This window comes from Spea bombifrons, chromosome 2 (genome assembly GCF_027358695.1).
Source record: "Spea bombifrons isolate aSpeBom1 chromosome 2, aSpeBom1.2.pri, whole genome shotgun sequence".
Taxonomy (NCBI): Eukaryota; Metazoa; Chordata; class Amphibia; order Anura; family Pelobatidae; genus Spea; species Spea bombifrons.
The window spans coordinates 34778350-34795316 of record NC_071088.1 but is presented as its reverse complement, the minus strand read 5'-3'; the positions used below and the strand labels follow the sequence as shown (position 1 = coordinate 34795316).

Below are 16967 nucleotides of genomic sequence, written 5' to 3'. Positions count from 1 at the left end.
AATTGAAGGATTTTTCCCCAGTTTATTTTTGTCCTCGGAAGCCATCTAAAGTTGAAAGAGCAACTTCTTAAATTGATCTTATTCATTACTACCCTTAAAACTAACACTGACAATATTGAATGCAATTAATATTAAACTCGTGTTTGTCTTGAACAAAACAAGTTTCTTATTGCACTTGATTTTGTGTATAATTTTTTTACTAGATAAAGTGGACGCTTCCTGGAATTGGAATTATAAAAATAAAGCATTAAGAATACCCTTTCTTTTTAAAATAGTGACTGTATGCCACACTGCAAGAAGGATAGCAACCCATGTATGAACTTGTGTATGTTCTTGCTTAACACCTTGCAGCAACAGACTGAAATTTGTACGAGAAAAATCATTTTTATCAGTTAATCTTAAAGTTAGGCTTAATAACCGTATCATCTATTAAGATGTTGTCCTGTGATACAAATCACTAAGTAAAAATCACGTGCCTTTCTAGCATGCATAAAGTTGATGTAGTACGATGTAAGCATTTTGCGGTCTTTCCAGAATAACAACTTCATGTTTTTGGGGTTTTTTCTTTTTTTGACAGTTCAACTATAATCCACTATATTCTGTTTGCCATTACTTTTACGGTTGATCATGGAGCAGGGCAAGTACAATTATCGGTTTCCTTTATCCAAAACCCTTGTTTTTGCTAAGCTTGGAACCAATTGTGCTGTGGGAGTGAGTGCTGGGAGTTGGCACACAAACATTTTCATTCAAAGTATGTCCCTGATGCATATCCGAAGTATTGCTCTCGCTCCTCCCGGAGTCTCCTCTAACTCTGCAGATCAGCTGAAATACAGTTTTCCGGATGCTTCGAGAGAGTAGGAAATACATGATTGGATCTAGACAACTGTTCAGAGCAGACAAGACCAGCATTATCTCATTGGTTTTGTGAATGACGTCGGTCCAATAGCAGGAAGTATTCTGCAGCTGAGACGCGATATAGAAAATTCTAAACGTATGGTAAGGCACAAAGCATACAGTGAAGATGAAAAGCACAAAGAAGGATTTCTGCGCCGTGCCAATATATTTTCCAGCACTTGGGAGATGAGATCTTTCCCTGGATATTCTGAAAAGGTTCTTTGCAATTTTCACATAAGACAAAATCAGTGAAAGGAAAACAAGCCAGAAGATCAGCACAACTAGGTAGTTGAATGCTGCTTGCCAAACTACATCCTTTTTGTCCGTGTAGTAGAAGCACAGGTTCCCGTTTGTGTTTTCTTTCGTTGACTGATTAACAATGAGAAAAATGACGGCAACGGTTGCTACGGCCCACAAACAGCAGCAAATCCGAATGCTGCATTTTCTGTTGGGCGCTTTGTGGCGCCGCAGGGACTTTTTAACTTTAACATAACGATCTATGCTTATTAGGCCCAGAAGGACGATGCTCATGTACATGTTCATGTAAAACAAGTTACCGATGACTTTGCAGAAAACAACACCCAAATTCCACTTGCGTAAAAGATGATACGCTATCCGAAAGGGAAGGCAGAAAATCATTAACAGATCTGCTATGGCTGTGTTGAGGAGGTACACTTGGATGGAATTTCTTTTGCTGTGGATGCACAGGAAAACATACAAGGCTAAAACGTTACCCGTCAGCCCAATGATAAAAACAATTCCATATAATACTGCTAAGGCCACATCTAATGATCTCTCATCTGCTGAGCATTCTGAGATGTTAGATGTACCTGTACTGAAGAATTCTGTAACGGCGGTAAAATTATCCATTAGAAAGTTTGTGTGTGCAGACAAATGGGAATAAGGAGCAGAGGAGGGACCCATGCTTGCATCACCTACAAAAGAAGATAAATTGTGTGAGGTTCCAGCGTGGTAGATGTATATGTTGTACAAACACTATTAAAATACCCACTGAATAGCAAAACAAAGTTTATGTTAGAGGAACAGACTAGCATTTATTTATTTTTTTAACACACCTTCTGTCCATTTTGCATGAAGTTATTGGTGCTAGAAAATGAGATTTCTGGCTCGTTTCTGCTTTAGTTGTCCCTACTGAAGCATTAGGATGTACAACTTGCGCTTGCTCAGTAACACTTGTGTTCATATTGGGAGTAGCAGCAGACTAGCAAACCAGTGTTCACATAGCATACACGCAAATGGCGGCAGCTGCTTCTATTAAGGTTGATAACTGAGCATGTGCAAAAGGTGTAAATATGAATGCTTTTACTTTGAAGTGCTTGGGGAAGAGTTAAAAAAGACTTGTTTTTTTTTAACTGCAGGGAAGTGCTCCTTTAACAACCACAGGTATATCTGAAGACAAAAACACTGCCTACATTTTGTTTTTGCTACTAATGAGAAATTAGGAAATATTTTTTAAGTAATTGTCACAAGTTTTCTCTGCTCACTTCGTGTAGCATATAACCAAGCTTACATGTTTCCCTGTGGAGCTCCGTTGTCCTTTCACTGTAGTATTTAAAGGACTGTTACAGCCTCATTCTAAAGAGAAATATAAAACATTTATATGTTAATAAAATGCATATATTTGTGTATATTATATCCTCTAATTGCTTTAACTGGTTCATGATCTAAGAACTATGTTGCTTTACATTAACACTAACAGTGTATTGTCCAACCCTTTTCTTTAAAGGGGTAGTAGAGACATTATTATACAGTAATCTCCAACCACCAGATAAGACCAGAGACTTGTTATTCCCACAGAAATCTTGTAGTGGTGCCACCACTGCAAGGGATTCTGGGTAGGTATGTGCACATCAGGTTAATGATAACCTTTTTTTTGCGTATATATCCATTTTATAAAATTTGTTCCAATTTGCCCACACCTACCCAGAATCCCTCGCATTAGACCCATTGCGAATAGGTGTATAAAATCAAGTACATAGGCAGCCATCTCCATAGACAAACATTGGCAGTAGATGGTTCATACCATAGAGTTCAGTAACTTTAGACATGGCCCCATCGTAGTATTCTACCTTTGCATCAAGTCAAGCAAAAAATAGGAAGGTAAAAGCGCTATGAACAATATATCCTATATAAGTCCTATAAATAGCAGCAGCCCGCTCGCCAAGGTTTCCTCTTCTTGGCTTGGTAAAAAAAACTTGGAGGTCACAGGAGATAGTGGTTGTGCATATTGGAGAAGAAAGTCACAGTAATATAAAATGTGGCAGGAGCAGAAAAGAATGTTTTTTTTTTAAAAAAAACCAAAACTTTATTTTCAGCTTTCTGGTTAAAAACCATTAAAAGGTCAATTAAAATAGCACAAACACGTTTCACCTACTAAATAGGCTATTTAGTAGGTGAAACACGTTTGTGCTATTTTTATTGACCTTTTAATGTTTTTTTTTTAAAAAAAACATTCTTTTCTGCTCCTGCCACATTTTATATTACTGTGACTTTCTTCTCCAGTATGCGCAACCACTATCTACTTTGCATCAAGTCAGTTTGTGAAGTTTCTGCCCTGTTAGATCTTCCACAGTCAACTGTAAATGCTATTATTGTGAAGTGGAAACCTCAAGGAGAAACAGCTCAACAAAGCAATAGACCACACACTCGTAGAGCAGGACTGCTGAGTGCCGAAGCAAGTAGTGCATACAAAATCTTCTGTCCTCTCTAGCATTACTCATCTCTCCAAACTGCATCTGAAAGCAGCTTCACCACAAGCACTGAGAGTCAGGAGCTTCATTAAATGGGATTCTATAACGGAGTGGCAGTATACCAGAAAATCACTATGCACAATGCCAGGCATCAGCTGGAGTGGTGTAAAGCACAGTGCCGCTGGACATGTGTTCTGAATGTATCCCGCCTCGCTCTCTGGAGGTCTGATGAATGAATCTGCGTTGCCAGAAGAATACCACTATATTGCCTAGTGCCTACTGTAAAGTTTGCAGGAGGAGGGATAATCGTCTGACATGGTTTTGCAGGGTTTGGGCCCCTTAGTTCTAGTGAAGCCATGACATTTAAGACAATTGTATGCTTCCAACCAGTTTAGGGAGGGTCTTTTCCTGTTCCAGCATGACATAAATATGTGGTTTGATGAGGAACACTGCACTGAACACCTTTGGCGTGAATGGGAACACAACTCTGTGTTTCTCATGTCGTGATAAGTTATTCTTCGTGTGAAATATTACCACCAACAACTGCTACAACAAAGGTTTAAATGTCTAAAGCAGAAACCCACAGGTCGTGTAAATGGGAATCTAAACCTTGTGTGTATAATCCTAGTGTAGCTATAACCACCCCGAAAAAAGAAGGGTATTGTAAACAAGATTTAGATCCGTTGTTTGACTACCAATCCACATGCTAATGAAGTTATTGGTAATTTTATAATTACAACAGAGGTGCTTCGAGGACTGGAGAGCACTTTCAAGGGTAACTAGGATGTTTTGAGAAACGTGACCGTAACATTATTTGGAGCACTTTTTGTGACATATTGAGAACAAAAGTTACATTTTATATAAAACGTATGCCCTGAGCTGTTGGCTTTCCCAGAAGATGCTTGTTACTGCACACTATTTTCATGCACAACACCCAAATAGGGTGCTAACCCTGTGGAAGATAGGTGGAGACGGGGCGTTACATAAGATGGATGCCTGTATGAACCATGTAAGATTTTTTTATAAAATGCCTTATTTTAGGAGACTCTGTGGGGCAATGTACCCCTTTACACCCCCAGTTTGTTGGGATGCTTTGTGCTTAAAGAAAAAGAAATTACATATAAGAGAATCCTTCCATGCATTAAACCAAATGAAAATGTAAAGAGGATGCTCAGTTATCATATCCAAAGTGCATACCATGGCTAATGTGTTTCATGTACTCTAGCTCTTTTCATGAAGAATGATTGGTTGATATAATCGCAAACTGTTGAAAAATGACTTTCTTGAAATAGAGAAGTAGGCGATGTATATCGTTGCTTCCTATTTTGAAAGATGCAAATGGAGATGTGGTATAACAAACATGTTGTGGCACTTTGGCCCATTTGCCTAAAACAATTAAGTTCTACAGTTTGTTTACAAGTTGCAATTGCACCCCACTTTTTATTTAAAAAAAAAAACCGTAGGGTAGGCTTGGCCGTAAGAGATGGTCCATGGGGTTGGCCCTTCAGCAAAGTCGGAAAGTTTCACTGTTGAACTCATAACCCTGGTGTATTTAATGTGTAAATGTTTTGGTTATGAGGTGCACACATGCCAAGTTAATCATTGTTTTAATGTCAACCCTTCTTGGGTCTGTTTATTTCATCGTTCCAATGAATCCCTACATGCATTTGCAAGGGATTTTTTTTCTTTTCCATTCTGTTGTCATTAGTCAAGTGCTTGCTGTTGCATGTTAAAGCCCAGGTGAAGGGTGGTATTTTTTTCCAACTTTTACTTTAAAGATTGTCTTATTGTGGACCATCTAGTAGACTGTGCTGAAACAGTACATAAACTATGTTCTGCAGTCCACAAAATGTATTTCACTTAAATGGCGTTTTGGATTAGAAGCCTAATACGTTCTGTTATTTCATTCGTAGTGCTAATGAAAATTCCTCCATAACGTGCAGTGACTTCCCTTTTTTAGGTGACCAAATGGCTTGTAGCGCTTTTATAATGAAGTCACTTGGCCGCTAGCAAGGAGAAAAGCAGTGTTAACCAATAATGCTCATTCATGGATGGGAATGGGAGGAATGGAATGAACTTCACAGTTGCCGGTTTGATTTAGAATAGTAACATCTCGTTCATTCAGTATAAAAATATCACTGTACTATTATGCAAAACCCACACACTCACAGATAACTTGCAGCCAATATGCTTGAAAGTTGGCAGGGCGCAGACAAGAGGAGTCCTTGCTTTTGTGATTATGTAAATCACAATATTTTATTCTGGATCAAATTTGATTTCCAGCCCACAATTCAGGGAATCCACAATCCTGAAGTGCAAAGTGTATTTTTCCAATGAAGAAAACATTTCTAGCACCTTCCTGGTACCCTCTCAAACAATAAGGCATCATGTTCTCCTTTTAGGTAGGCTACTTTTTTTCTTTCGAAGAGATGAGCAGATGAGTGATACTCGTGAACTTTGGGTGCTTTGTAAAAAGCTAAATGTACCTCCTGGTCAGGACTGTGTATGTGAAAAGTACTTTCTCCAGTTGGCTCCAGTGATCGATTGAGCGAAGCAAGGGCGTTTATGCTCATTTGTATAAAATCTACTTCTTTGAAGCAATGGAAAGGCATTGTAAGTTGATGGCTGTAGTTGGCAAAGAGGCAAAAAAATCCACATGGGTTATGTTCCAATTGAGGTTTAAAAAAAAAAAACACAATTTAGATTCCCATAGTTCTTCATATCTTATCTTTCGAAAACATTGTAAAAGCACAAGCCGTGCTGATTACATTTTTCATAAAGTTCTTCATGAGAGTAATCCAAGTTTAGGATTTTAAGATTTTACTAAATCCAATTTATTTTCCTTGTTCCAAGCTTTCATAAAAAATATAAATAAAAACTGAATAACCATTTTTTCTGCTATGAATAGTCTAAAATGTATAGTATGCCTTAATGGCAGGAAACTAAGAATACAGAAATATTTGCAAAGGACTGTAAAAACAGCAAACTCTAATGATACTTTACATTTTTTTATTAAAGTTCCTCAAGCGCATGAGAATTCTTCATTAAACTAGCGGTTTTCTCAATTTTCTTTTTGTTGCTTAATAAACCATAAATACAGTCGATGGTGATGGCTTACTTGCCGCACTGCTGTGAGAGGTGAAATCCAAACTCCCCCTCGGAGATAATAATTAAATCAGCTAGAGTCCGGAGTCTTTGAATGCATCAGGAATCTTGTATAGTGTTTCTGGTATATGCAGATGCTCTAAGAGCTTGAAAGATGAGCAGAAGTGGGTCTGTAACTTATTCTGTGCAGCCCCCCCACTTCAAAAGTCAATTTTACTTCAGAGCAAGCAAACTGAGCTTTGACATATACTGGTTCTTTATAGAAAATTTAGCTTTGGTTTAGCCTCAGCTGAACTCTACAATAACTAGAATATTAATAAACTGGTCTAAATATTTTTTTATTGTTTTCCATAACAAAGCATGTTTTAAACATACATCTCTATATTGTTCTTATTCTGTATCGAGGAAAAAAAATAGTTTTTGACTTACCTTACTTTACTTGCATGTCTCCGTTAAGTGACAGACTTATCTAAAAGTTCTAATGTTGTGGTGAGAACTTCCTTTTCTTTTTGTTTAGTAGAAACTGCTGTCTACAGGGATTATGTGAAAGGCAATCGCTGAACATGCTTTAATTACCGTATATATCAGAGTACGAACACATAGGTTCGTTAAAGGGACGAAGGAACCTCATTACTAACAAACATTTTCTACCAGTTTGCTGATCTGACATTGATGAAGGTGGCAGATCTAGACTAAATCTTCTGAAATATTTTATACAATTATGATAAACTATAATGTGTTTACTGCTCCTCTCTGCCCCCATCTGTCTTTACCTAAATCCTTTTTGGAAAAAAAGTTATTGATCCACATAAAAATTCAAATGGCTTATGGGCGAGCAATGGTTCATTTTGTCCCCTTTTGTGCATATTATATTTTTTCAGGACAAAAAAATTGCATAATAAGAAAAGACATCCGCCACACTAATAGGTTGCCTGGCAAAATCTAAGCTGGGTGTTACTCTTGATGGCCTAGATCTCATCTGAAAACTAAGTGAAGTCCCTTAATTTAAAGGGACAGTTTAATTTCCCTGAAACCCCTAAGTGAGAATACATATTAAAGTGCACAGAGTACTTAAGTATGCATTTTGGTAAAATGCCGTCCATACACATGTAGAAGGGGCCTGAGCAGACCCCCACAATGTTCTGCCCCACGCTAGAGCCGGGTTCATCACATGCAGAGAGATATGTTTGGTGATCCCATGTCATGTGCAGCAGCTTCTGGGGGTAGGGGCAAGGGGCAAATGCATGGCAGCTATCTTAATGCTTTAAAGTACATATTTTAGCTAGTGTGTCCCTTTAACAAGTTTTTAAACATGTTTTAGCAACATATAATGATTTGGTTTGTGCCAGCAGAATCATTCTGTTGCGTTCATTTTTCAGCCACACTGTGTGCTCCTAGCTTCAAAAGAGAACTCTGCGCCAGTCAAGCTTGGAGGTTTTGGGGTCGCAATACAGTTAGGAGAATCGGGGTTAGTAGCTGGAGGTAAGTTGCGCTATTGTTTTATATGTACTTAAAATATCTGACTGCAGCTTGACATATGTCGCCCTTTAAAAATAAGTTAATCTGGAACGTTTTACAGTTACTTTTTCTTACAAGGGCCTTTTTATCTAAGGAGGCTTACAGACTCAACTAAAGTGGATGCCTGTAGGTCTCTGTAGCTGCACTTTCATGTCACCTCCTGTCTTGAAGGCTCGGTTATACCACCCAGTTTAGTTATACAGTCTAAAATATGATGTTTAAAGTGTATTCCCTTTTATTAGATGCAGTCATCCATTGTCAAGTTTGTTAAGAGGATGTTTTTGTCTTTTTAAATGGTGGAGGCAGTCGTAATATCTAAGCCTAAAGTTAAGGGTTGTCATCCATATGTGTGAACTTGGAAAATCTGCTTGCAGCATGTAAAATGTTAGACTTGTTGAGCAACTTAATAGCAGATTATGGTTCTAGAACAATGATTTGATTGCAAAGAGGAGTAGAGATGTGATTCTTTAGAAACATGACAAGAGTGAGGTCTAAAGGGCCTCGGGCTCTATAAGCTTCATGTGGGATTCTGATTTCCTACACGCTAGGCGTAACATAGTTTTTCACCGGTGGTGAGTTTTTATTTCATATTGCGGCATATAGGGCTCAGAAGAATAGACTAGAGAGAGACTAGAAATAAAGAGAAATGAAGGCTGGCAGAGGTAGACAGATGGAGAAAGTTGTAAAAAAAATACATTCTTTTGCCCCAATTGCCCAAGACAGGTGATGTAAGGTAATGCTTTCCTTGCTAGATGTCTTTGACAAATGTTTTTTTTTTATTATTTAATTTGTCAGCCTAATCATATCCTGAAATACTTATTCCTTTGATTTTTTTTTTGATTTTTTTTTATGCAAGCAGATTTATTTATATTTATATATATATATATATATATATATATATATATATATATATATACATGATGAATTCAGCTCACCTTTCAGAGACAAAATAACGGAGTGCTTTTTAGAATATATAAAATGGCACTCTATTGTCTGCATGACTAAAATGGGAAAGGTTGAGCTGGAGCAGACATTTAGTTCAGCTCTTTATATGTACTTCAGAACATTAGTCCACAATATAGACAATAATCATTTGCAGCGTTTTCTGCAGGTCATAAACTGTTCAAATAGTATGTTTTTATTATAAATAAATATTTCAGAATGAAAGTGAAATGTTCTATGGAAAACAATCTTTGTCTTTGAGTTATTTTGCGTATTGCATGCATTTTGCTGTACTTCAGATGGCTTCCTATCTTTATAAGCCAGAACGTTTGCAGATCTCCTCATCCAAAGCTCTTATAATTAGTTAGATTTTAAGGCTTTCACGTAACCTTGTTGAATAAGCATTAATATTTGTTTTATATATTAGTATCGTTTAATATCAAGTTTGGAAATTTCACGTAGCTACCCTCCCTTTGAGAACACAGTTAAAATAGGTGTGATGTTGTAAGTAAGAAACTGTGAAAAAGTACATTAATTATGATTTATATTGAATATATTGTGGTTTTTCTTTTAATGAATATATATTGTTTAACATTTTCTCTGGTCATATTGATACTTTATACTTTAAATTAAGAGAGTAACATTTAATGTAATACACATTATACAACCCCTTATCCGGAACACAAAAACAAATCACGTCCAATAATAAAGGGTTTTGCCTGATATATATGATATGATATAAAGCCGTCTGGTTTATGAGTTAAGTTATTAAATTAATAAAGTGCTATAGTAAGTTTTTTTTTGGTTTTTTTATGAGCAGACCCCCCCCACCCCGACGTAACCCCTGTGAACCATGCACTAGTTAACGTAATGAAGAGGTGGACATAAAGCTACACAAATATTTTATTTGTCCCTTTTTCAGGTCGCGTAGGAACGCCGCACTTTATGGCTCCAGAGGTGGTAAAGCGAGAGCCCTATGGGAAGCCAGTAGATGTCTGGGGATGTGGAGTGATCCTTTTCATCCTGTTAAGTGGCTGTTTACCTTTCTATGGCACAAAGGAGCGGTTGTTTGAAGGAATCATTAAAGGGAAATACAAGGTAAGACAATTTACTAGACATAAGATACTCATAAATGTCTTGCATGTGCCCCCTAGACTATTAAAATTATTATGGCTATTGAAAGCGTGTAAACATAATAGAACTCCATTGTAATGGGATACGAAGTATGTTACATTTTTCAGAATAGAAAGAAGCAATAAGGATCTTGTGTTTAAGGTAGAGAAAAAATAGTGCACTGTATCAACTCCTCTGTTTATGATGTGGGTATGTTCTGTCACCTTTATTACAAACTATAGCATGAGTGCTTGTTAGTTTTAGCAGTGCTGATCTCCTAGTATGTACCAGCATTTTGGTATGTTATGTTTCTGGACTATCTATTATCGAATTTTCAGGTTTTCTGTACTGAAGGTGTTTTTTTTTGTTTTTTTTTTTTCCTTTAGTTATGGATGAAATTCTGTTAATTTATATTAATTAGTAATTAAGATTAATAATTTGTGCCCTGGGTTCAATAAGGGCATGGAAGACACGTTACTACTGTCTTATCGGACCACCTGACCCTTATAAAAAGGAGCTAGGGAACCTACTTTCAGAAAGAGACCTTCTCTGCTTAGTGTCTGAGGATTTATTCAATAAACTGCTAGCAGGGATTTGGGCTAATGCCAATTATTTTCTTATGTTGGGCTTTGCATTGTGTTTAATTATGTGGAAACATGTCAGTTTCTGCCCTCTGACCCACTCACTTCCAATACTGTTTTAAGCCATAGATTAGGGTCTGCCCACTCGTGACCCAGACCTCGGTTTAAGTGTTTTCTTAACCTGCTTCCTCTAATAAAGTGCTGTTGTCGTTTAAAAAAATGCTTTAGTTAAGAGTAAATATTATTTTTACAATACCTTTTTAAAATTGTAAGGCGGTTTACACATTTTTTATCTTTGGTTTTCCTAATTCAGTAACACACTATACATATAATGGCTTACTATTAATGAATCAATGTAAAAAAAAAATATGAAATGACATTATGTAACACTGATTTGGAACCTGTTCTCAGCACTTCAAGAAGTATTTCAAAATAAGGGGAAACAGATGGTTATCGTTTGCATTTTGCAACCAATGCAAAGCTAGTCATCAATATCCATTTACATGAAAAAGCGTATAAAGTATTATAACGTGAAATCTTTTTTTCATGTTTTTCGTATGTCTCCAAACCCACATTGGCTTTATAATTGCTGAGTCTTAATTGCAAATATTCAGGTTGTCTTTCAAGGACAGTTTGCAGTCCCTAAAAACAAAACAAAACAAAACAAAAAACCCTTTTACCTGCAGTAGATTCCCATCACAGAAATTTAAAGGGACTTGACATATGCAAGTGCGTATGATGACTGAAGTTTCCCTCTAAGGGAACATTTCTGATAAGTAAAATTGAAGAAACAAGCTAATCTGGATTACATTCATTAAGATGATGATTTTGCCCGCTTACATACCATGTTAATTGTGGGGCAGTAACAACTTTCTGTGTTCTACCTTTTTCTTCATACTGTGCATGTTTATTCTAGTGATTCAATGTCCTTTCAAGACCCCTATACCTCGACCGTTTAGTGATAAGGATTTGCTTAGTGTGGGATATCGAAAAATTAATCCTTGTAAACTTGAAGCATAATCAGTTAATTTTTTTAATTGTTTTTCTGTGTTTTACCGCTTTTTTTACTTTACCAAGTTTCGGCAGGCGTTCTTTGGCTTGTTTGACCACAAATCACTGCACTACTTAACAATGTTCTGCAGTATAAAAATAATCTGCGGAAAACTAAACCATACATACCCACATTGATAGAAACCTTTAAATACATGAAGGCATTTTACAGAATACAGGAGGAAACTATTTCAGAGAAGGAGAAATGTTAGATCAAGTATAAAAACTCAGTATAAAACTAGAGGGTCCAAGGTGAAAATCAAAACTCGAAACTCACAAATCTGGGTTGCAAGAAGAATACCTCTGGACTCTGTAGCAGTAGAAACTTGTTCACGTGTCGCTATCTAGAAGTCTGAAGGACAAATGTACGTTTGACTGGTGCCAGGGGAACACTACCTACCGGAATTCCTGGTGCCTACTGCAAGGTTTGGTAGAGGCATTAGCAGATCCTGGGGGTAGCAAAAAGGGGGCAATTGTGAAAGTGTGTACGCTTGAGTATGGTAGTGTGTGTTTGTGTGTGTGTGAGTGGGTTTTTTTTTATTGTGTGAACATGTGTCTGGGTATGCTAGTACCTGTGTGTCTGGGTTTGTTAGTTTGAGTGCTTGGGTATGTTTGTGTGTGTTAGTGCCTGTGTGTTAGTATTGAATATATAGTTGTGCTGGTGTGATTGGGAGTGCAGAGTGTATGTGTGTTAGCATGTGTGTTTTTAGTGTGAGTGCCACTCCCCAGGTGTGGCTCTGGATCCACCACTGGATAGAGGAGGGATCATGGTCTGGGGCTGTTTGCCAGGGTCTGGGCTTGGCCCCTTAGTTCCAGTGAAGGGTAATGATATGACATGCAAAGACACTGTAGACAATTATATGCTCCCAACTTTGTGGCACCAGATTGGGAGAGGCCTTTTCCTGCTCCAGCATGAGTGTGTCTGTGTCAAAGCAAGGTCCAAGACATGGTTTTACTAGTTTGGTGTGGAGGAACATTAGTGGTTTGCGCCTTAACCCCTTGTGATAAAATGAAACCCTGATTGCGAGTCAGGCCTTCTCTTCCAACATCAGTGCCTGACTTCACAAAGTGCTCTTTCTGATAAATGAACACAGATCCCCACAGACACACTCCAACATCTCATAGAAAGCCTTCCCAGATTGGAGGCTACTACCGTGTTTCCCCGATAGTAAGACACCCCCGATTGTAAGACGTATCGGGAGTTTCAGAGGGGTCAGCTAATATAAGCCGTACCCCGAAAGTAAGACATATGTCTTACTTTCGGGGAAACACGGGGGATTTGCCGGGTCCGCCACTCTAAGGGGCCGGGAAGTCCCCACCAAGGCCGGCCTTACGTGTCTGCGGCCGCACAGGATTTAAATTAAAACATCGGGGTTTTTTTTTAACTTTATTTAACATCCTCCATGTTAAATAAAGTTAAAAAAAACTTTATTTAACATGGAGGATGTTAAATAAAGTTTTTTTTTACTTTATTTAACATGGAGGATGTTAAATAAAGTTGAAAAAAACCCCCGATGTTTTTATTTAAACCCTGTGCGGCCGCAGACCCCTAAGGCCGGCCCCTTAGAGCAGGGCCGACCTTTGGGGTGTGCGACCGCACAGGGCGCCACACTCCAGGGGGTGCCAACCTGCGGCACCCGGCACCCCTCCAGAGACGGACAGTAATGTCCGCCGCTGGAGGAGCAGGCTCGCAAGGGAGCGGTATCGGAGGTCTTTAACAGACCTCCGGCTCCCTTGAGTGATTTTAAGCCGGGTTGTTGGCAACAGCTGTTGTGCGCCGGGGTTTCTTGTCAGATCCCGGCGCACAACACTGAAGCCGCGCCCACCGCTGTCCGTGCCCTCTGACCCGGAAGGAGACAAGAACTGAAGAAGAGGAGCGAAGAGGAGGAAAAGAAGCTGAAAGAAGAAAGGAAAGGTAGGAAAGCATTAAGTGAGAGTGGATTGGTATATGTGTGTGGATTAGTGTATATGTGTGTGGATTTGTGTATACGTGTGGATTGGTGTATATGTGTGTGGATTGGTATACGTGTGGATTGGTAGGTGTGTTGATTGGTAAGTGTGTGAGAGTGATGGGTGTTATGCTGTACCATTTCCAATGTCTTTTTCATGATCTAATTATGCTCTAAAAGTACATCATAACTCCCATCACTCTCAATTTTTTCCCAATATAAGACATACCCCGAAAGTAAGACATAGTGGGGCTTTTAGGGATAAAAAGAAAGTAAGACACTGTCTTACTTTCGGGGAAACACGGTAGTGCAACAAAGAGAGGCCATCTCCATATTGATGGCTGTGCTATTTTGAATGGGATATCCAAAAAGTTCATATAGGTGTGATCATTAGGTGTCCACATACTTTTGGGGATCTAGTACACATGGCTATCCCAAAAGACCAAGCACTGATTAAAAATACATGGGCAGGCTAGATAGGACAAATTATTCTTATCTGATGTCAAACGCTATGCCTTCTTCAAGTGAAAACATAACCCTCTACCGGTTAAAAAAAAAAAAAAAAAAAAAAAACCACAAGCACACCAAACAGTGGTGTGGAACTTCTGACTGACATTTAATGTGTGTTTTGGGGTTTTTTGCAGACACGCTTTATAAGCCAGAGTATGTGCTAGAGTGGTACTAGCTGTATGGGTTGTGGTGGATCACATTCAAACTACTAGTACACATCCACTGCTGCTTTGGTGAAACATTTGGTGGCTTACATGAAAGGTTATTATGTTATGCATGATTTGAAACTATTGGAAAACAGGTAGAGATTTCTTTATCAGGCCATTTTTCCTAATTTTATATTTGTTTTACAACTCTCAAACTTTTTTTAATTTTCTGATCTGTATCTCAAGCTAGGTTAACCAGAATGATTACAGCCATTCTCTTGAAGTGTTATTTTTGTTGTGACAATAATTAGATCATTCACTTCTGCTTTCAGCATATAACTCCTGATCACATTCTCTTTTATATATATATATATATATATATATATATGTATTTTTTCCAGTTTTGTTTGCAGAAGTATTTAATTTGCTAATGTAATACAGCTGAATAGTTTTGTACATGTTTACAGTTTTGTGTGTTTACTTAGAACAGCATCCCAAATAAGAATTCCAAAGCACTGTAATGACTAACAGTTTTACGGTTTCTTGTTTTCATAGATGAATCCTCGGCAGTGGAGCCATATATCAGAAAGTGCTAAAGACTTGGTACGCCGCATGCTTATGCTGGACCCTGCAGAAAGAATAACGGTCTATGAAGCATTGAATCACCCCTGGCTGAAGGTGACTTGGTTATAACTCAACATTAATGGTCAACAATGCTCTCTTTGGTGATACAAATGCAGGAACCTTTACTAAATCTTCCTCGCGTTATATTAAACCCAAGAACCTTTTCTTATTTATTTAGTAACTTATTTGAGTCCTGGAGCAGCGTCCGCATTTGTCCTAAGAAGAGCCCTGAATGGTGCTTACAAATGAAAATGTTAGCTATGTGTTGTATATTATATACAGGGGGAAATGCTCTCTAGTAGTGGCCAGTTGATGGCTTTAGATATTTTTTGTTTCGATACAGCTCTTTATTTTAGTGAATAAACCCAAATATTAGTGCCTTTAAATATCCCATGATATTTGGTTGATTAAAAAAAAACATACAAATAAAGTGATCTTTGAAATAACACAACTTAGGCAGTTAGACATTTGCATAATTTCTCTGTTGTGGTTTCATAATTACTGTGATGCGTGTTGTTCATTTTTAATTTTGTTCCTTCAACACTTTTTTTACATTATTGGAAATACTAATGGTGAATTTTAGTAGCATGTTCCATATTTATACCCCTTTGTTCCTTATCCTTCGGCATTGGCAGAGGATCAGTGTGAGAGGTTCTTTCAGAACAGACTTTTTGTATTAGGAAGCAGCTGCACCAATCAGACTTCAATACTTCTTCTTGGCAGTCTACTCATTTAGAGAAACTCTACGAGAGCAATGCATCATACATTTTTCCTAACAGAGTTTATTACTGAAAGAGGTATAACCCAAAACAGGTCAGCTTAAACTGAAGAAAAGTTCCCCTTCTAAAAGGAAATCTATTTAATTGCAGTGAAAAGAAAATCTCTGTAGACCATAAAACAGTGTTTAACGTAGGGACGCTAGAATCAATCAATGAATCTCTTGCCAACATGCACAAGTTCTAAACAGAATGTTCCTTCTCTCCACACAGTTTTTGATTCATTATGGCAAAAAACCCAATGTCTTACCACAAAAAACACATTTTATGATCACGTGTCCCTTTCGTTACAGCTGTTCCCCCCCCCCTCCACCTTAGCCTTTGTGGTAACCAGATTGGAAATGCAATCGTTTTTTTATATTATTGTATTAAGTCAACCTGTGTTTGAAAGCACCATTAACATAATTCTTCAAAATAAGTCAAACACATCATTAGATTTGCCCAAACTGGTAGCGTTGCCTCTTGTTAATTGGTCTGTGGCATACACCGTGTTTTATAGGCACAAACTGTCCTTTGGATTTCTTCATTTAACACTAAGATGCAGTGAAACAAACATTTCAACTTGCTGACTAAACTATTTGTTATGAAGAGCCCACCATGCTGGGCTTCTCTTAAAAGAAAGTCGTGGCTGGTCATAATTAGTTAGATGGTAGTTCTTGAAAAGTTACCTTGTTGCTTTAAATATGCATAATGCAGGGCCAGCCAAACCCTTCTTCCTTAAGAACCATCCTGGAACTGGCCCTGAATAATATATTAAATTGTTTAAAGGCTTCAGTTAACAAAGAGAATGTTTTATTTTTACAGTTAAACTTGCCTTTAACAGCTAATCACTGGAAGACATGTTTGGTAATTTGGTGCAATTGCCTTGAGCATGTGTCATTGACTTTTTTTTTTTCTTCTTTTTCTTAAATTCCTGAACACTAATATCAGTATTTCGATATGCATAAAGAGAATAGTACATGAATGATGTGTGTACAGCTGTATATTTCTAAAGGGGGTAGGCTTTGTACAACCTTGCGTACTGTTTAATTAGCCGTATTGAACTACA

General features: G+C 37.7%; 2 protein-coding genes across 4 annotated transcripts in view; one reads left to right on the top strand and one right to left on the bottom strand.

Moving 5' to 3' along the window:
* Window positions 1-16967, top strand: part of CASK (calcium/calmodulin dependent serine protein kinase) — a 117072-nt gene that overhangs the window by 40610 nt on the left and 59495 nt on the right. For all 3 annotated transcript variants that reach the window (XM_053457449.1, XM_053457448.1, XM_053457447.1), the window contains exons 6-8: window positions 8090-8192; window positions 10093-10268; window positions 15075-15197. In XM_053457449.1, the coding sequence (XP_053313424.1) occupies window positions 8090-8192; window positions 10093-10268; window positions 15075-15197 (402 nt within the window). The remainder of the gene's footprint in view (window positions 1-8089; window positions 8193-10092; window positions 10269-15074; window positions 15198-16967) is intronic.
* Window positions 398-2227, bottom strand: LOC128475003 (probable G-protein coupled receptor 34). The gene has a single exon (XM_053457452.1). It carries the CDS (start codon window positions 1816-1818, stop codon window positions 661-663), a length of 1158 nt encoding a protein of 385 aa, XP_053313427.1. The 5' UTR covers window positions 1819-2227; the 3' UTR covers window positions 398-660.

Coding starts and splice junctions, on each gene's coding strand:
- LOC128475003 (XM_053457452.1), bottom strand. CDS start 1,818: ATGGGTCCCTCCTCTGCTCCTTATTCCCATTTGTCTGCACACACAAAC.